Genomic DNA, 21,175 nt, shown 5'->3' with positions numbered 1-21,175 from the left:
AAGATGCGTAACAGGTCAACATCTTTTTCATGAGCAGTGTCAGGATTCGAAGGTATTGAAATAATTAACTTCATATCAAAAAGTGACAGATTTGCATCGCTGTACAATCTGTCGGTCCATTGTTTGTGTTATACTGAACCGACAGGCTTTGGTGTGTCAGATCAGTTGCCCCCTGTCACCTTTCACACGTGGGAACTATTGCTGAAAAGCTGAAAAAGATGACAACATACAGCATGAGTCCTAAAACTGGCTGATTGCCATGAGTACAAGATCTGTTTAACATTGTTGCAAGGTCTGCAATTATTTTAAAGGATGCGTTAAAGGAATATTTTGGGTTCAACACAAGTTAAACTCAGTTGATAGCATTTATGACATATTGTTCATTACCACAAAAACAATTTTGACTTTGTAAGTGCCTCAATGTAACCCAGATTTCTTAAGGATAAGGAGTGGTAAGTTGAAATAGATGTATGTGGTAATCAACATTAAGCCACAAAGTGCTGTCGATCGAACTTAACTTGTATGGAGCCCCAAATGTTCCTTTAAGGACTACATGATAGCTTTTCATAACAGTTTTGTTTCGTATGATCCATGTCTCTCATTCACCAGGATTTGTAGTAATTTGATGGTCTTTTTGCAGATTAATGTGCCCCAACATTGCAGTGCGGAGATCGATAGGCCTGCTGGACCAGCCGTGCATCTGCGAGTGGAGTTGTTATTTCACAATTGCTTTGAGTGAGAATCTCTTGTAAATCTCCTTAGACATGCTGACATCTCTGTCACGATTACGAGTCTGGAAAAGATTCTCCGAGGCCTGGTAGAGTTGATGAAGCCTGCCATAGTCAAGAGACTGCATGATTTATGACCCCGACAGAACGGCATCAAGCCAACGATACCTGAAGCTCCTTACATATACAGTCAGTCGGACGTTGATTGTGAAAACCCACCAAAATCAACACCGTAGGACAAATAAGCACCAGTGGGAATGAGATCTATATGATAAATGGGGAAGACAGCAGGATCTGTCTGATAAACGGATAGGAAAGGTGGATCTGGTCGACGTATTAGACACACTCATCACCATCGCGTCTATAGAGCTGCGAGCTGTCTTGTCATAGCTGATAAATACCCTCTATTTGTCTGTCTAAATCCACACGCTGAGAGATTTAATCATTTAGCTGTGTTGAATCAATGATTGACTCGCAACAAGCCGTTCTGTGCAACCTGGGACTAAATTTAGCAGAAAAAGCACCGTTGCTAAACCTCTGACCTAAAAAAGCCATTTAAATCTTTTAAAATACTGTCAGTGGGACACGAATCAGTTCAGTGGAATGAATGGAACATTAGCAGCCATTAACTGCATATGGAGGATGTTTAAATGGCAACTTAAGGTGAACATTGGTAAAGTGGGACACTTTGGGGAATGTAACTTTTCTGTGCACTTTTAATTAGGATCCAAATAGCATATTACCTGACATTACACTTTAATGGAAAACTTAGAATATTTCATTGGTCAAAAGCAAACATGGGAAGTACAACAATGAAAGTATTAATAATTGTTATCACTAATATCTATTTATTTATTTATCAACATAGGCTTAGATAGGATCGGATAGGATTCTCCTTAAAATACCATTAACATTTTATTCTCTGTTCAAATTGCCTAATTTGCATCACCATACATACACCCTTGTAAATGACAGTTTTTTTTTACCATGTGTCAAAAGAATGTCTCAAAATCATATCAATAAAATTCACATTCCACATCATCTTTTTTGTATTTATGCAATGACAAACAAACAAATGATATCAGATCAAACTGACATTAAAATCACAGTCCAAATAAAAAAAGTAAAAAGTACATGTTCTACAAAAGTAAGTGATTCTCTACAGATGAACTGCCACTTGATCTTCCAGCCTCTCACTGCTGTTGTCCCTGTCCAAAACTTCACTGTTTACTCTTTCTGGACTATCTAAATCCAGCTGTGCTCTTGGGTTGTTGGATGCTCGTACGCTCTTGGTGAAACATATCTTCCTCAGCATTGTGTCCTTTTGAATCTCCTGGTCCACATTAGGGGCATCCAGACTGTTGTTCTCTTCCATGGGATGGTCAGCAGATGTTTCTGTGCATCCTGGGATCAGATCAGCCGATTCCCTGCTGTCATCCAGCGTGGCCCGGTTAGCAGTGTAGTTTAGTTTTGCTTTGATTCCTGCGTATAATTTAATCAGAGTGTCTCATTAACAGTGTTTGTCTAAATATTTCTCAGTAAAATTGATTTATTTTGGACTGACCTGAGATTTGTCTCTGAGATCTTCCATGACCACCATCACGTTCTTCACTGTCAGCATCAAGGTCTGGTGTATCAGGGGTGTCCACAAACTCTGGGCTGTCGAAATCCATTGCTCTTTTGTGGCTCTCCTGCTGGTGTTTGTCAGCATCATGTGGTTTACCAGCCTGGTTTTTGAGGTTCATTCTACTGGCAAAAATCTGAATTATGGCGTTAATCTCTTTCATAAAGTCCAGATTTTGTCTGTCTGTGTCCGCAACGTTGTGTTTTTCTAACATCTGGATCATTGCGGGTCGGTTTCTCCCGTTCTCCTCAGGTCTGTCCATTTCCTGACTGCTTATGTCCTCCATCACTGCAAGGAATTATAAGATGATGCATATATTCAGTAAAACATGCAGAAAAAGATATCCACTTTATTCAGTGAGCCAAAACTCATGACTCATTTACAGACCTTGTGAAATCGAAATTTGAGTTTTATGGATTTAATTCCGTGTCTGTTAGCAAACACCATTCAAATGTTTAGGTTTGGTAAGAATTTAAAATGTTTTTTATAGATGTCTTTTCAAAAGGCTGCATTTATTTGATCCAAAACACAGTGAAAACAGTAAGATTGTGGCATATTATCACTGTTTTCTAATATAAAATACTTTCAAATGTAATTTATTCCTGTGTTGGCATGGCTACATTTTTTTCAGTGTCAAATTATCCTTCAGAAATCATTCTAATATGCTGATTTGGTGCTCAAGAAACATTTCTTACATTGTGTGGAAACCGTGATATATTTTGTCAGGACTCTTTGATAATTGATAAAACTGGCAGATTTGATCCCTTATGTAAAACGACATACCTGTTGCTTTATGGATATGTTTGTTGGAGCTCTCAGCCAAGCCTGTGTCCATGTCAGTCCTGTCCATACTCATACTCTCTATATTAAGATGCAATAAAAATAATAATCTTTAATATTATATCACATCAGCAGGTATGTGCAAACAGTAGCAGAGTGAGGAACTGATGGAATTATGGCTTACCTGCTGAGTTCCCATAATGCTCCTGCAATGCTTTATGGGTGTCTGTTGACAGGTCAGTGATGAGGTATATACATGATAGAAGTTTTAGCATGGCAACAAATTGTTTACTCCAACAATCACATAAAATCCTACAGCTTACCTGCAAGTGCGGTTCTCAGCTGTAACCTCCAGTTGTCACCCTCTGAAACAAACAGTATTTTAAATCAGTTATATATCTGCACCTAAAATATGATTATAATTTGGCTGGAGTATATAAGGAGAATATAAGGCTGGAGTGTGTTTGTCAAATGACTTGAAGTGTTAAAATGTTGTGATCATCTAACAGGCTATATAACATAATACCTGTACCTCTGCTGTCTTCTGCTGATGCTCTTTCAGCTAATCGGCTGTCTGTTTAAAATAAGGAAATAAAAAATAATAAACATCTAAATAATACTATTAACTTTAGCTTTAATTATCATGTGTTTTTCTTGACTGATCACCTGAGTCGCTGCTCTCAGTTGATTTCTCTTCAGCAACATCTTAGGAAAGACATGTTAGAGAGGTCATATACGTATGTCTTTAAAAATCCAGAGACAAAATAATATTCAAATAAATTGGATAGCATAAATTGTTCATTTACCTGCAGGTTCTACCAAATTTGGTTCGGGAGTTGTGATGGAAAAGTCTAAAATAATTAAAATACCTTATTAGACACATTACATGAATATATACGATAGATAAAAAATATTATAGGCCTATGAAACATTATGCAAATTTCTATTTATATGATTTATATATTTAAGGAACATACCACAGTGAAAATTATTTTTTGTAAACAAATATATTTTAACAAAAAAAGTTATAAAATTTAAAACATACCAGCAGAGATCACAATTGTTTCTGGGGCTTCACATTCTGTAAATAGAGGAAAACAGAATTATTCAGGTCCTTCATATATATAATACATTTAGATTCTGTTCACTTTATTTAAACATATCTGATTAGGAGTAATACGTATTTATATTTCATGAGTCTAACATAAAATATTTAAATAGTGTCATGAAATGTAAGTTTGACCAACTCAATTTAGTTAGATTTAGGAAAGAGCAGCTATTACCTAAATCAACAAACATACAGGTCTGATTTTTTTTTTCTTATACATGATCATGATTTCCCTGTTGCCTCCACTGTCTAATCACTCACCAGCAGTCGGATCTGTCGGATGTGCAGGATCCAGAATCCTCTCAGTTGCTAGTTCCATTTCTAAGGAAAAAAGGCTCCTTACGTCAGAAACCAATAACTAAAAACACAACTAACTGTTTTCTGATTCCCATATTCATATATAGAGGATTAAAATAGCACTATTCCCTTCACTTCCATACAATAGAAAAAAAAAGGTCATATACCAAAGCAACAGTTCACAGACCTGAGAGCGGTGATGGTTCAGTGTGGTCAGGGGGCAAATTCATTTCAAATGCATCTGAAGAGACATTGTGTAAAATGGGAATAAATAATTTAAGATTTGCATGAATTTAAAAGTATTTAATACATTCATTAAACATGCTCACCATTCAAGAAACTTAACAAATCTTCACTTCCTTCTAAAATATATAGTGAATAAATATAATTATAAAATTAGAATAATGTCATTATCATTTATTTTAGCATTACTATAATCAAAGCAAAACAAATATTGTTCTAAACAATCAAATCAACACAAAAAAAATGAAGTTTACCTCTCAAAGCTGCTGAATATACAGCGTTTATAAAGACTAGAGCAGTCAGGGAGCTGTTGATGCTGAGCCAGGAGGGAGAACGAGAGGGAAAATTACTACATTTTCCAAATGTCAATGTAAATGAAACAAACACATTTAATATTGTTGAGCTGTCGCTCTCATCGTTCAATATCATTAATTTTACACCAGCAGTCATAAAACATGCAGCCCTAGTAACACGGATCTTGTAATTTATGGTGGAAAATGCTGACTAAACATATCTTGACTAAATAAACCCAAAAAGAAGAAAAGAGAGTAGTTTGGTAACTTACAGCTTCATATTGAGTACTGATGTCCTTTCTGAAGAGCTTGTGTGTCATTTGTGGCTTTATATCAGTGCAGGTTGCTGATCTGGACAATAGGGACATAGATGAGCAGTTACAGAGACACTGAGAAACCAAAGACCTGTTTTGCTATGAATGGCAGTTGTGTTTTATAATAATAAGGGGATGCATGGCTGAATTTACCCCATGGCATTTCCTTCCTTGCACAGAGATCCAGTGAAGGATTTTGTTTGTGCCATTGTGAAGAAATAGGAAACCTTCTCATTTAGCTTCATAGACTTTTAAAGTAACACTACAGAGGAAAAGATTTTTTATAAATAATAATGATAAAAAACACATTAGAATTGATCCCGTCTATTCAGAAGAGTGATGATAAAAAGTAGGATGAAGGTAAAGTGAGACACTTTCTAATAATTTGCCATATACAGATAAAGCATATAGTTGCTATAAAAATTTAGAGTGCTTCCCTGGGCACATAGACCCACAATTTCAATCAGAAAATTTAATGTAGTTCTTTTTAATATAACAAAATTAAAACGTAAATGTAATAAATAGTGGTTTAACCTTATCTAGGGTTAGGCTAAGGAATTGTGCACCCCCTGAAACAATGAATTGATTACACTTAAGTAATGGAAGCATGTACACACAATGATAAAGCAGATTTATAAAATATATAATTGATTTAATGTCCCACTTTACCAATATTAAATCAATAAAGGTTATAGAATAACTTACGTAAACATTCTCATTTGTTGATGCATAATATAATAAAAAGATGGTAAAGATAGAAATAAAAATAAAAAATAAAAACATTCTCTAACATGATCACTAGATGGCAGAAAAAGCTCAATAAACAAGGTCTAACGTGTTGGAGGGCTAAATTCTGCAGTTCCACAAACGTGCAAACACACTTCGCTCCAAATTAAAACTCATCACACACACAGAAAAGCCAACCGATAAATGAAACAAAACATAACAGCTCAAAAGGCCCTGATGGCACTTCCGAACAAATTAAAATGTGAGATTTAAATGATGCTGTTAGCTATACATGTATCTACTTATTTATGTTTCTACTCATTTTAACGTTGAAAAATTATGTAATTTAAAATAAGTACAAATCTGAAACCTCAGGGAATGAGCAATAAACGAAGCACAAATATATTTAATGATGATCAACACTGAAGATAAGGCACTACCGGCAGGCTAACATACGTTATCAAATGAAATTGTTTATTTATTATTTTCCCAACATATATATTTGAAATCGTAGGCTACTGGCTAACACCAGCAAATTCCAGGTTGAGTAGCCAAGTAAAAACAGCTGCAGTAACTTTCTCAAAAAAGAAAAAAAGGAAAGAGTTTGACACTGTGGTGAAATAGTTGAGTCTCGCCTTAGAGCATTGCGGAGCTTTAGGCGAAAAATTAAACCTAGTTTTCAACGAAAGCCAACCATTGTTTTCCTTTTTTTATTGAATTCCATAGAAATGTGAGGTAGCCTCTGTTTTCCCACCTGACTTCAAACATATACCATTCACTTGTATTAGAGAGGCTGCAATAAACGTACAGCTGAATAAAGCAAAGTGACATGGTCTTTTTTCGTCCACCTTAAACAACATATTTCCTCTTTTAAATTATTTATAAAACAAACAAAAAAATCTCTGCCAAAAAAAAAAAAAGTATCTATTTCAAATTTTAAATGAATGAATTTACAATACAGTTAGATATTTAGATGTGAACTCTTCACACTGAACACAGGAGGACAAATACGAGTTCAGCCTCCACTACAGAGCTAGTCTTCAACATCGGATTATTTCACTAATAGACAAGACCAAAAGTAAGAAATTAAACACTTAAACAAGAATTAAGGTATTAAAATATTCAATTTGTCTATACAAGATGCTTTGAGAGTGACAAGCCACATAATATTGTTGTTCGTTCTTCAGTCAGCCAACCAACGGCAAACCACAGTAAAACACAGTAAAACACAACATGCAATTCTAAATCGATATTTCACCGGTTTAATTTGTTTAATTTTGGGGATAGAAAGAGATGTGTAATTCACTGAACAGTCACCTCTCAAACAAAAATTACAAAAATTCTTAGTTTCAAACAAATGTCTGAAACTTCTTAAAAATAAAAGACAACTCCACTCGTACGTACACACTCACACAAACACGCACGCAAACAGAACTTAAGGTAACAAAAATTGGCATATTATTGATTGTGTTACTTAGCAATCGGTACAAGTCCTTGAACAGCAACTAGTGAGAGTTTAACAAGATCCGGGACCATATCCAATTAACCTGTAATACACAGAACCAGCACAGCTGAAATGAAAGAGCTTCCACTATTGGAAAGAGAATGTTTTGATACACAATGATCGAACAAATCAGAGATATTACAGTAGTTTTGATTGAATCTTGCCCTCAGTCTGGACGCAGAGCTGAAACGCACTGTAACCGGAGGAGTCGTGACACTGGTGCAAAATGCTCTCTCCAACATCAAATCAGATTTCTCTTGTCCCAATCATCATATTCTTCAAAATCAAATGACTCCTTATAAGCATCTTCACTCAGAAGTTCAATATATATGACACTAGGTTTTGTAACCTTTGTGATCAAGATTATTGTAAAAACAGGGACTAAAATAACATGAAAAAAAAAAAAAAAAAAATCCCTGCTTCGCCCCCACCCCCCCCCCCCCCCCCCCAAAAAAACAAAAAACAGTTAAAAATAAGTCAGTGAAATGGTTTGAGTACAAGAACACTAGAGGGGACAAATAAAATTAATTTTATTATCCTTCTTCAGGTGGACATTTACGTGTTTCTAAACAACGGCGAGTGAAAGTTCACACCGTTTGCTTTTCTAACTCACATAGACAGGTGCAAAAACATCATGAGTTTCTTTGAGTTCAAGAACCCCTAAACAACAACTGAGGGGAAGAACAACAAAATAAAATGGTAACTTAACATTAGTTCTGCGTTATTTGCAACATAATAAAAATAACCACAAATTAAATCATTGTCCCCCCCCCACCAATTCACAATTCCAAGCAGGCCCACTGAGAGAGAGAGAGGGAGAGAGAGACGGATAGAGAGATGTGAAAGGGGGGGGGGGAAGGTTGGGCAGTTGGTGTTCAGGGCTGGGCTCCAGCGGCAGTGGGCACTTGTGTGGCCATTGTGTTTGGGGCAGGGATGACGGGTGAGCCGGCGCTGATGTTTGCGATGTTGGGCTGTGTGCTCGGAGTCATAGAGGTGATGCCTGCAGTGCGAAAGCCACCAACACATTTAGCCTAGTGTTTTGATTTCCTGCACACAGTCGAAGTCTGAATATCTCTATTAGTAACATTCTGTTCAAAAGCTTTCAAAACAATTTTGAATTACTCTTAAAGTTTCACCCAAAAATGAACATTTTTATTTATTCACCCTTATGTCATTCCAAATCTGTACGACTGTCTTTTGTAGAACACAAAAAAGCTCATTTAAAAATTCTAATGTTTTGAACACCACTGACTTCCATTGTTCACCAAACATCTTGTGTGTTCTGCAGAACAAGTCACAGGTTCGAAATGACATTTTCAATAAAAGACTACTTAAATTAAATTTTCCATCAGAGGTGAAGCGCTGAGGAGAAAGACAAATGGTTTACCTGCCATCAAGCTAGAAGAGCTGACTGGTGTGGAACTAGCAGCCATTCCTGCTGCCGGCGCTCCTCTGCCCTGGTCTTTAACTATAGGGTCTACACACAAAGAAACAGACCATATATGTTATCTCAAAATGAAGACAAATTATGACATGAAGTTTCCATCAACACGTACATTCATTCCATATGAAGCCAATTAAACAGTTCCATGACACCTTTCAACTTGCATCTGGCAAATTCACTCAAACCAAAGACTATCTGTAACAAAATTGTACTAACCCAGGGCTCAAAAATAAGGATGGCCTAGGGCTAGTGTGTGAGTTTTAGACCATTTGTCCATAACCATTAGTTATAAAATATTTTATTTTAGTTGATCATTTACATGTTTTTTTTTCTTTTCTTACTTTTTTTTTTTTTTGGCAATGACCAGGATAATTCACAAGAAAATAGAGAGCAAAAGGAGACATGTAAGTATTTGTCCTCTGCATTCAACTCATCCAAGTTAGTGCACACACATTAGGAGCAGTGAGAATTGAACACACTGCAAACCATGGACACACACAGCCGGAGCAGTGGGCAGCCATTCACTGCGGCGCCTGGGGAGCAATTGGGGGTTAGGTGCCTTGCTCAAGGGCACCTCAGTCGTTTCCTGCCAGCATTGAGAATCGAATGGGTTACAAGTCCGACTCTCTAATCATTAGGCCACAACTGCCCCTTTTTATAGCTTTTTCATAAATTATGTATATATAAAAAAAAAATGCAACAAAAAAAAATGCAAAAAAAAAAAAAAAAAAAATCACTTGGGCCAATGCAAGTAAAATGTGAAGAGACTATATAACAGCTGATTAATATTATTTTTGAGCTCCGCAATCAGTTTCTAGTCCCAAATGAAAATCACCACGAGGAAGAAAAATGTATTAATGAATAGAACATGTCACCATTTATTACTGATCAAATAGCTTTGAATAATGCAGGACCATAAACTCATTAATTTGTTCAACTGTATATAAAAGGAAATACAAGCAAAAACCGGCATCAAACTCTGAGACTGGAAAGCATTCACAGGTTTCCAGGGAGTCAATTTTGAAATTGCTAAACTCTGGGAACTCACAGAAGTAAGGGTGGTCCATGGCCTCGCGGGCAGTCAGTCGGGCCTGGTGGTCATAACGTAGCAGCTTGTCCAGAAAATCCAGAGCCTCTGTACTGACCAGGTGCTGATTCTCACTGTGCACAAACCGTTCCCATCTTTTCCGGGAGTGTCTTGGTGAATGAGTGAGATGTTAAAATGGTATTAATATGACTATACACACGCACACACAAACACTTCAGTTTTATAACTAAAAATGAAAGAACTATGAAGGTACTTAAAAAAAAAAAAAAAAAGAATACTTGTTTTAATCTAGATAAAAAGTCTGCCCATCCTGTATTAAATTCATACCTGCCCAATATGTCATTGAAGCGTGGGTCCAGCTCAATGTTATATTTGTCAATGTAATCATACAGGTCCTCTGTACCCAGAACCTTTGCAATCCGAACCAACTAAACAGAAAAATGAGATCATATCAATAAACTGTTCACAACAGACATTAACCAGCATTATAAAAGTAGTTTGGAGCAAAAATAAATCAGGTATAATGTGAATGACTGGACATCACTACTATTTGCTTAGAATAAGTTGAGAAGTTGAGGCTAAAAATCAATTAATAAATGGTGGACCTGGTCATAGTTGTCATGTCCATGGAAAAACGGTTCCTTCCTGAAGATCATACTGGCCAGCATGCATCCAAGACTCCACATATCCAGACTGTAGTCATACATCTGGAGAGACCAAAACATTTATTTGACTCAAAAATATCAACTGGAATTGTCATTAAATGTGAAAACCACAATTAAAAATCTTAAGTAGATGTTAAGTAGACGATTAATCTGCATTACTAATTATTCAATTGAGGATTCATAAATTTGAACTCAAATGTGTTCAGTAATCATGCAATGTCCACCACAAAAACCCTGATCTTATATTAATGTAAAATAAGATATCTGTACGGCAAAAGTATCTGTTAATGGACACTATAGCATGCAAGAAGCGGACAAATCGTACCAATCGGACAACATTCGATTAGCACACATGCATTCTATGTTGCTCCGAAAAAATATTATTCCAAGATATGAAATAACTTGTGTCATAGTGTGTAGTACCGATTGTTTGATTGTTAATAACCTTGAAAATTCACATCCCTTATCTTAAGAGACTAACCTGATAGTCCACAAGTAGTTCAGGGCCTTTAAAATATCGGGAAGCCACACGCACATTGTACTCCTGGTTTGGGTGGTAAAACTCAGCCAATCCCCAATCAATCAAACGAAGCTTTAAAGGGAAAATGCATATTCGACAAATCAAAAATTGGACTCAATCTATACACACATTAAAATTGCCATCAATTACTCACCCTTATGTCGTTCCAAACCCATAAGAAATTCGTTCATCTTTGGAACACAAATGAAGACATCATTAATTAAATCTTTGAGGTTTTTGTCTCTCCATTGACAGTCCACGCAACTACCACTTTGTTGATTTCTCATTAAGAGATCAAAAAACTAATCTGTTGAATCGAGTAGTTTAATCTAAATTAAATTGAGGTTATTATCTACATATAAACATTCAATAGCGAACAAAAAGAAGCTCAACCATACGCACGAGAGCAAACCACACTGGTTCTTGCAGAAGCATAAACGTGCTGCATAGCACACGAAAATTAACCTCATTGGCTCTCGCACATCAAGCATGTTTGAGCTTCTGTTTTCCATATCTGATGTGTGCTGTTGATAAATGTTTATGTGAATAAAAACCTAAAAAATAAAATTCATAATAGAGATGTTCCATTTCTTTTTCATTTTTCCCTAACCGACAACCAAAGCTTGTTAACCGATCATTAACCGCTAACCGACAAGACTATGTTAAATTACATTAGAATGGATAAGGGTCTGTTACCAATTGAAAAATAATAAAATTTGTTTTCCATGGGTTTACTTTTACAAGCGCAAATAGCAGCATAAACAACAGAAGAACATGAAGATTCATCGTCACATCACGCACCTGCAGCGCTTCTGTGAACGGAGAAAAACAGAAAATCATATATATATATATATATATATATATATATATATATATATATATATATATATATATATATATATATATATATATATATATATATATATATAGGAATAAATACACTAAATATATTTCACTTAAATTAACAGATTAGCAAAACGAAAAGAAAACTGCAGCAAGTAGTATATGCTGAGTTTCGGTTCATTTTTGTGACGCGCTCCACAAAAAAGTTCACGGAAAGGAAACCAAGACAGCATAAATCACACCCTGTTTGTTTGTTTTTTTATTTTACAAAAGCACGTTTTATTTTTATTGTGTGTACACAAATAAAAATAAACCTTTTACAGTTCCGAATGACATCTTACTCTTAATCAGCATGACCAGAGTATTTTAAGTAGTTTCAGCAGTCATAAGGAAACATTAAGAGATCGCGCAGACGCCTCGCACACAAACACACAACATATCAGTTCTAGCATTGCGAACTTGACATCGCATCCTGTTAAAAAATATAATAAAATCCAGTCAACCAAACATATAAAGTTACACTGCTCAATTTAAATAGTCCTTAGTACAATCTGTGTCATTCAGCATTCCCTGTAGAGTTATGCCAAAAACATTTTGCGTTAATTATGAGAATCGCTAATTCATATGGATTAGTTTTACAAAATCTCTTAATGAACGTTTTGAAGCTTGAAAGTGGTAGTTGCGTAGACTGTCAATAGAGGGACAGAAATCTTCATTTGTTTCAATATCTTCATTTGTGTTTCGAAGATGAACGCAAGTCTTACGGGTTGGGAATGACATGAGGGAGAGTAAACTGACTTTTGGGTGAACTAACCCTTTAACATTCAAAAGTTTGGCGTCAGTAAGATTTTTTTATTTTTTTTATTTTTTTTTTTTAAAGAAATTTATACTTTCAGCAAGGACACATTAAATTGATCAGAAGTGACAGTAAAGACTTTTACATTGTTACAAAACACTTTCAAATATATGCTGATCTTTTGAACTTTCTAAAAATCAAAGTATTGTAAAAGCACCATTGTTTCCAAAAAAATAAAAATTAATTTGAAGCACAACTGTTTTCAACAATGATAAATGTTTCTTGAGCACCAAATCAGCATATTAGTAGAGATGCACCGATTGCACCGTCATATAATGGGCAATTTTTGTTTTTTTCAATTAAAAGTCATAATGCAGACTGCATTATGATAGTCATCATATAGATATTAAGTGGCTGTTTCTTCATTGTAAATGTGTTCAAATCAAGCCACTTAATATCTATATGATGACTATCTTGGACCACTCCGATGAACACTCAATTTTTAAAAACTGGAAACAAAACGGACCGGTCCGGGCTGAGCATGTGGAAAACCGGCTGATTCCGGACCCTGGCCGTTCGATTGGTGCATCTCTACATATTAGAATGATTTCTGAAGGATCATGTGGCACTGAAGACTGGAGAAATGATTCTAAAAATTCATCTTTGCCATCAAAGGAATACATTACATTTCAAAAATACATTAAAAAAGAAAAGTTATTTTAAATTGCAGTATTTCAAAATACTGCTATTTTTACGGCATCTGATCAAATAAATGCAGCCTTGATCAGAATATGGGATTTTCAAATGAATAATAATAAAAAAAAAAATATAGCTGCGAGCAGCGATTACGGGCCCAAGCCGGTGGCACCGCAACCCCGATGCCTTTAGTTACCTAAAGGCACCGGGGTGGCGGTGCCGCCGGCTTTGGCCCTTCATCGCTGCTCGCAGCTATATTTATATATATATATATATATATATATATATATATATAATCTTGAATGTATTTTTTATCATGTTGAAAAAGTTTGGTGTGAATAAAATAAACCACTTAGGAGGAGTAACTAAAAACTCAGAGTCTGACATATCCAAAAAATCCACATTCAAACCAAAATATCTGACTTCCTGTTGCTCGGAGCTAATGACTGTAAATTAGAAAGTTGTCCGGCTCGATGAGACCAATATGCGTACTGATTTTTGTAACTGTGGGTAAAAGTAACCCCCCCCACTTTTGATAAAAGCATTTTGAAAGTGACACACTTCCTGCTACCAGTTGGTGGCGCTATAACTTTGACTCACAATAGTTACATCCATCTGACCGGCCTCTTACCATGAACACACTGCTGAAGTTTCATCAAGATCAGTTAATGTATGCAGAAGTTATAACACTTCGTGTTTCTCTTTTCTCGCCATAAATTTGTTTCCTCGCCACGGCCAAACCGTTCGAGATATCAAAAATCCGTCCGCAATTTAGCATCCTCAATGTCTTGACTTCATGCACACCGAGTTTGGTGGCGATTGGATGAATTCTCTAGGAGGAGTAGTTCACATTCCACAGCAAGCGTTTTCCAAACAACCCATAATAGCTGACTTCCTGTTGGGCGGAGCTAATAACTTAGACTGCGGAAGTTGTTCGGCCCGATGAGATCTATATGTGTACCGAGTTTCATATTAATTCATGCAAGTGTGTTTGACATATGGACCAAGTTTTCAGACCGTGTTCAAGGGGGCGCTGTTGAGCCCCCTGCCACGCCCGGGTACCAGCTTCAGCCCGGCACTGATGGCCGTGGGTTCTGACCTGTGTGTAAAGTTTCAAGAGTTTTTGAGCACGTTAAGGACCCCAAAAGCCCCTGAAACCTTGATTAACAATATAAAAGCAATAGTCAAATCCCCCCCTCCCCTCACACACACAGAGACACAGAGAGAGGGAGAGAAAATTCTTCAGAAAATCCACATTCAAACCAAAATATCTCTTTTCCTGTTGGTCAGAGATCGTTAATGTAAATTAGAAAGTTGTCCGTCTTGATGAGAACAATACACATACCAAGTTTTGTTGCTGTTGATAAAACTAACCCCCCCCATTTATGACTAAAGGTGGCGCTACTGAGCCCCTCACCACGCCCGTTTCTGAAACTTTGCACAAGTCTACGGGCTAATAAGTGTGATGTGTCTGTCGAGTTTCATTCAATTTCAAGTATGTTAAGAGTCTCAAAAGCATCAAAAAACAATATTAAAGTTTGATGCGTTGCCACGACAACAGTATTAAAGATATCAAAAATCCTTTCACAGGTCTACATCTGCCGTGTGTTTACATTATACACATAAAGTTTGAAGCAAATCGGGTAAAAATAAGAGGGTGATTTCAAAGCATTTTGAAAGTGACACACTTCCTGCTGCCAGTTGGTGGCGCTATAACTTTGACTCACAATAGTCACATCCTTGTGTTCGGCCTCTTACAACGAACACACTGCTGAAGTTTCATCAAGATCAGATAATGTATGCTGAAGTTATAACACACTTCCTGTGTCCCTTATTCGCCATAAATTCGTTTCCTTGCCACGGCCAAACCGTTTGAGATATCAAAAATCCGTCCGCAATTTAGCATCCTCAATGTCTTGACTTCATGCACACCGAGTTTGGTGGGGATGGGATGAATTTTCTAGGAGGAGTAGTTCACATTCCACAGCAAGCGTTTTCCAAACAACCCATAATAGCCGACTTCCTGTTGGGCTGGCGTGAAACTTGACAGAGGGAAAGTTGTTCGGCCCGATGAGATCTATATGTGTACCGAGTTTCATATTAATTCATGCAAGCGTGTTTGATATATGGACCAAGTTTTCAGACCCCGTTCAAGGGGGCGCTGTTGAGCCCCCCTGCCATGCCCGTTTCTGAAACTTTTCACATGTCTACTGGCTAATAAATGTGATGTATCTGTCGAGTTTCATCCAATTTCAAGCATGCTAAGAGTCTCAAACGCATCCGAAAAGAATATTAAAGTTTGATGCGTTGCCACGGCAACAGTATCTAAGATATCAATAATCCTTTCACAGGTCTACATCTGCCGTGTGTCTACATTATACACATAAAGTTTGAAGCAAATCGGGTAAAATTAAGAGGGTGAATTCAAAGAATTTTGAAAGTGACACACTTCCTGCTGCCAGTTGGTGGCGCTATAACTTTGACTCACAATAGTCACATCCATGTGATCGGCCTCTTACAACAAACACACTGCTGAAGTTTCATCAAGATCAGTTAATGTATGCAGAAGTTATAACACACTTCCTGTGTCCCATTATTCGCCATAAATTTGTTTCCTCGCCACGGCCAAACCGTTTGAGATATCAAAAATCCATTCGCAAGAATTCATCCTCAATGTCTTGACTTTATTCTCACCGAGTTTGGTGGCGATCGGATGAAATCCCTAGGAGGAGTATTTCACATTCCATTGTATGCGTTTTCCAAACAACGTATAATAACCGACTTCCTGTTGGGCTTTTGTAAAACTTAGAGCACGAAAGTTGTTCGGCCCGATGAGATCTATATGTGTACTGAGTTTCATATTATTACATGCAAGCGTGTTTGATTTATGGACCAAGTTTTCGGACCCCATTCCAGGGGGCGCTGTCGAGCCCCCCTGCCACGCCCCGGTACCAGCTTCAGCCCGGCCCTGATGGCCGCGGGTTCTGACGTGTGTGCAAAATTTCAAGAGTTTTTGAGCATGTTAAGGGCCCCAAAAGTGGCAAAAAGGCAAAAAAAAAAATAATGAAGAAAAAAAAAAAAAATAATCCTTACGAAAACAATAGGGCCTCCGCCCTTTCAGGGCTTGGGCCCTAAAAAACACATACTGACCACAAACTTTTGAATGGTGCTGTACATATACATAAATAAACAAGCAATGCTCAATGGAGGGTATATTATTAACTTGGGAAATACCTTTCTGTGCTCATGGTCAATCATAACATTGTGTGGTTTTACGTCTCTGTGCATTATTCCCATACTGTGGCAGTAGTCGAGAGCCTGGGGATAAAAGAGAGCCGAAGATAAGCATTAGATCTAACATCAGTGCAAAGCAGTTGAGCTCTGTGTAAAGTTTCCACAGCAACAGAACATTCTTACTATTACTATGAGCATTACTCAAACTGTTGTGCCATTACAAATAAGCCAGAGAGGCAGATATTGGCTGGTTATGTTCCATGTTATCGCTCTTGTAACACAGTTTTAAAATGGGCTTAAATAATGGTAAGGTCAATATGCACCTTTGTACAGGAGGATCAGTGTGATCATCTCACCTTAAGAATTTCATACATGTAGAAGCGAATGTCATAGTCTGATAATGTTTGATACAGTTGCTGTGAAGAAAGAGAAACAGTTTACTACAACCTCAAATTAAATGCATTTAAATTCTACAAGGAGGGCCGACAAATAAAAACATCTCTTACCTTGAAGTCCGTGTTGTTAACATGCTCAAAAACCAGCGCTGGTGTTCGGGACTGTGGATGGAAAAAGCAGAATGTGTTTTAACCCCGAGGGCACACAAACAAACTTGCATATTTACTTTGAAAATTAATTAACTTTCCAAGAAAATACCAGCGAGACATTATAAAAAGCGTCACAGTTAAAAACACACTGACACAGTCTTAAAGTTAGGAAGACAATGACAGTCGAACTCCCAAATATTTCAAACTCACCACAGGATCCTTTACGATGTCTAAAAGCGTTATGATGTTGGGGCCTCCTCTCAAGTTCTCCAGAATTTTTATTTCTCGTTTAATTTTCTTCTTTTTCACTGGCTAAACATACAAGGAAAAAAAAAAAAAACTTAAATATAAACTGACTTATCTCCTGTCAAATCTTCTGAGGTGTGAAACCAAACATCAGATGATAGTCTACCTTGAGTATTTTGACGACTACTTTCTCATTGTTAGTGATGTTTATGGCTTCAAACACTTCACTGTATTTTCCCCGGCCAAGCTTTCGCACTAACTGATAGTCGTCCTGATTTCTGCATAATACAAACATACAACAGAGTACATACAATGTGAGTTTAACACTAACATGCTGAAAGCATCAAACAATACTTGATAAAGCAGCACATTTGATCCAAGGCTTCGGAAAAGCACAAATACTTAAATAACAATTAAATGTCAAAATTGGCTATTTACAGCACATGTCATTTTTAAGTGCTAAAAAATGAAAGAGAACACACCCCCAGTCCACCACATGGGATTCATAGTCCCAGTACTCTCTGGGTCGCTGTGTGTTTACATCAGGGTAAACTCGAGAGCGACTTGGGACAGGGCCAGACATATTCTACACACGGTATTCCCTGAAACACCTGGAAAGACAACAGTATAAAATACTGAGAGTTTACAGGAGGATGTTTATCAAATCAAACAGCTTTGAATAGCACAGTAAATAAAAGCTCTGAACTGCATCTAGACTAGGGGTTTTCAAAGTGAGATACAGGGCTGCAGGTCAAATGTTTAGAGAAAAACTCTAACGTTAAATAAATTAAACAGGTAAATAAATAAAAACTGATTTAAATAAGTAAATGGGAGAATTAATAAATACACAGTACAATAATTAGTAGACAAATATAGTAATGCAACTTAATAGAAATTAAATATTGTCCAAGTTATATTTTTACATTATTAAAAGGATTAAGTTTTTTTCCACAGTACACACTGGGTCTTTATACAAGAAACTAAACCGATGCCTTTTAAATTTTAGAATAGGGCCCATCGCATGAGGATGATCATATTTGGAGGTCTGTGGGATCTAAAAGATTGAAAACCCCTGATCTAGATTAATTTCATAAAGTGTTAAGCATACTTATATATGTTGGTTGTTACCTTGGAGGAGTCCTCCAAGCAGCAAATGACAGGTGAAGCTGATGAAGGCAGATGTGATGACTTTATGGTGGAGCATAGGCTACAAAATACATTAAATAAGCCTGTTAAGACAGCTGATGATCAAATCAATTCAAAGTAAACCACTTTCATTTGAAATTCACTACATTCAAGCACTGCCGCACAAACAACCCACCTGATTGTAATTCGAATGAAAGAGGACATCCAGGAGCTTATTCAGGAGACACAGCAATCCTAAAAGTCCTTCCTCATGGCCCTCCAGATGCTGGAAAACACAAGGATGTTGTAAACTTTACAGACACCGCTGTGCAACATCAGCCTGAGTGTCAAAGTACTGATTTATGGAACAACGTCCATAAATAAACTAAATTACTGTACTGCCAGATAGTCATTAGACTAACAAATCGCTGTTTGTGACAAGACTTGTGATCTTCCTGAATGAATTTCTAATTATAAAACCACGCGAATTAGCTTAATTAAAGCAGGGATGGGAGAACAAACACATTGGAATATATAAAAGCCGAACTAGAATTGATATTTAAGCTCTATAGCCTCCATTATAAAGAGGACTACATTTTTCCTTAAATCAATATCTTGTTTTGAGGAGCCAAAGGCCTGGTGACACAGCCAAAGAAATCAGTTTAGCTCACTGGACAGCTTATCTGCATTCCCAACGTTATCCACATATAATACACATTATTAAACAACTACAAACAGGTCATATGTAATATAATTACAGGATGTCTCAATTGTATTATCAGCTTTCCGAACAGCTGTTAGTTAGCCAGCTAACCGCTAACTAGCATAACGTTTGCCACGCCTAAGCCATATCTAATTCATTTTACGACACATTTAACTCATTCGCACTCCAAATAGTTCATTTCAATTTAAAACACATTATAGAAGCATAAATCACCCAATACATGAACCCGGGAAAACATAACACAGTGTTCTATCGCACAAATGCTGCTAGCTGAACGTGGCGCAACACGCCACATCAAAGCTAACGCCATTCGCACAAAAGATTAAACAAGCGAATTCAAGGGAATACATACCAATTCATAGTCATGAGAATTATAAAACATACACGAAGCTTATAATTGTGTTTAATCGGACCCGGAATTAATCCAGACAGTTTATGCCGGTTTTTATAAAGAATACGGCGGGTTTAAGTGGTTAGCGAGTAACGTTAGCTAGCACTGGCATGCGCTAACTGTGTCGCCTGCAAATACCATGAGATAAATTCACACAAGCATGTATTAATAGTGTAGTGCCTTACACGTGTGTCCTTTTTTGAAATAATACGTAGAGCCAGTAAAAATGAGAATACAAATATCAGTGGGTCGTAAAAGCACACTGCATTACCTCTCGGCGTCTCCTGATAGACAATATGGCGGATGCTGCACTGGAGAAAGGCTGCGTCTCATTACCTAGCGAGCTGCTCGACAAGAACGTGTTGAATGCGCATGTGATGTCTCAAGATGCTGTCTAGGTGGGCAGCTCATTAGTTTTTGAGGCACGGCTAAAAAATATAACGCGCAGACACACAGACAGACCGGTGTCATTCTGTAGCCTACATTCTGTATATTTGAGTAGTAAACGTGTACTGTGTATTGTAGGCTACAATGTCTAATGCTCCGGCAATGTAAATATTTTTTACCATGCCAAAAAATCTCCGAATCTTAGATAGAGACAGACAGATTAACAGAAAGTAACGTGAAGTTTCTTTCTTTCTTGGTATATTTCCAGAAATTATTTCTGAATTTATTTTCCTTTTTTTTTTTTTTTTTTCTCAAAGTGCACATCTGTCTATGTTTTGTTTTCTAGTGTTTAGGTGTGTATGACATAAGCTATTCAATTGCATATAGTTTCTCCAATTTGAACATTCATCAAATTTGTTTAAAGCAACCATAATTTTGAGCAATCCATCAAATTAATCCTGTTCATTTGTATTATTGCACAATACGTATAACATACTTTATGATTCCATGAACAGCAGACCAGTTTCTAAGTAGTTAAAACCTAAAAAGTTATCATTTAATCTTCCTAGTGGTAAGTTTCAGAGGAGACAAAAAGGAGTGCCGTCCTTTCCCAGTTTTTATCTGGTAAATCTGTTGGCATTAACAACAAACAAAGAAGATAAAGGCAAGTTCTCAAGGAGAATCAGTGTAGAATTACCCTCAGATATAATTAAAATCCATGAACAGCTGTTAGGATTACAATATACACCCATTAAATATACCCAGTTATTTCCCTTCTTTGTTCATTATTCCTTCTGATAGATCTTGTGATTAGAGACAGTGTTTTATAAAATATAATGTACAACATGATTGTGAGAAACACCAGAATGACATCCAAAGAGATAACATTAAAGT

General features: G+C 36.7%; 2 protein-coding genes across 6 annotated transcripts; both read right to left on the bottom strand.

The window, feature by feature from the left end:
- Positions 1-1,422: 1,422 nt before the first annotated feature.
- On the bottom strand, positions 1,423-5,895 carry LOC308704715 (uncharacterized protein). Of its 4 annotated transcripts, none has more exons than XM_081389220.1 (15): positions 5,541-5,678; positions 5,346-5,424; positions 5,035-5,096; positions 4,867-4,899; positions 4,725-4,778; positions 4,502-4,561; positions 4,178-4,213; positions 3,939-3,983; positions 3,799-3,837; positions 3,665-3,706; positions 3,456-3,497; positions 3,317-3,358; positions 3,136-3,213; positions 2,293-2,640; positions 1,423-2,210 (listed from the first exon to the last, which is right to left on the bottom strand). In XM_081389220.1, exons 2-15 carry the CDS (start codon positions 5,351-5,353, stop codon positions 1,888-1,890), a joined length of 1,212 nt encoding a protein of 403 aa, XP_081245346.1. In that variant the 5' UTR covers positions 5,354-5,424; positions 5,541-5,678; the 3' UTR covers positions 1,423-1,887. The 4 variants fall into 4 exon arrangements, with proteins under 4 accessions (XP_081245346.1, XP_081245348.1, XP_081245345.1 ...); XM_081389219.1 differs by having other exon boundaries at positions 1,428-2,210; positions 3,659-3,706; XM_081389222.1 differs by lacking the exon at positions 4,867-4,899 and having other exon boundaries at positions 5,541-5,895.
- A 1,452-nt stretch (positions 5,896-7,347) lies between these two features.
- On the bottom strand, positions 7,348-20,988 carry csnk2a1 (casein kinase 2, alpha 1 polypeptide). Of its 2 annotated transcripts, none has more exons than XM_081389223.1 (15): positions 20,166-20,988; positions 18,976-19,065; positions 18,783-18,861; positions 18,137-18,265; positions 17,821-17,932; positions 17,619-17,720; positions 17,370-17,420; positions 17,220-17,279; positions 16,864-16,947; positions 11,256-11,366; positions 10,715-10,816; positions 10,437-10,537; positions 10,110-10,258; positions 9,005-9,094; positions 7,348-8,617 (listed from the first exon to the last, which is right to left on the bottom strand). In XM_081389223.1, exons 4-15 carry the CDS (start codon positions 18,235-18,237, stop codon positions 8,493-8,495), a joined length of 1,188 nt encoding a protein of 395 aa, XP_081245349.1. In that variant the 5' UTR covers positions 18,238-18,265; positions 18,783-18,861; positions 18,976-19,065; positions 20,166-20,988; the 3' UTR covers positions 7,348-8,492. The 2 variants fall into 2 exon arrangements, with proteins under 2 accessions (XP_081245349.1, XP_081245350.1); XM_081389224.1 differs by having other exon boundaries at positions 20,080-20,168.
- Positions 20,989-21,175: the final 187 nt, after the last annotated feature.

This window comes from Scardinius erythrophthalmus, assembly GCF_964197995.2.
Source record: "Scardinius erythrophthalmus genome assembly, chromosome: 16".
In the NCBI taxonomy this organism is placed as follows: Eukaryota; Metazoa; Chordata; class Actinopteri; order Cypriniformes; family Leuciscidae; genus Scardinius; species Scardinius erythrophthalmus.
Note: the sequence above shows the minus strand (reverse complement) of the source record. Positions and strands in the feature narration are given on the sequence as shown.

Coding starts and splice junctions, on each gene's coding strand:
- LOC308704715 (XM_081389219.1), bottom strand. Junction 4,900..5,034: donor ATATTCAGCAGCTTTGAGAG/GTAAACTTCATT, acceptor TATATATTTTAG/AAGGAAGTGAAGATTTGTTA. Junction 4,562..4,724: donor TGAACCATCACCGCTCTCAG/GTCTGTGAACTG, acceptor TTTTTTCCTTAG/AAATGGAACTAGCAACTGAG.
- csnk2a1 (XM_081389223.1), bottom strand. CDS start 18,237: ATGTCTGGCCCTGTCCCAAGTCGCTCTCGAGTTTACCCTGATGTAAAC. Junction 17,280..17,369: donor TTAACAACACGGACTTCAAG/GTAAGAGATGTT, acceptor CTTTCTTCACAG/CAACTGTATCAAACATTATC. Junction 10,817..11,255: donor AACTACTTGTGGACTATCAG/GTTAGTCTCTTA, acceptor TGGTCTCTCCAG/ATGTATGACTACAGTCTGGA.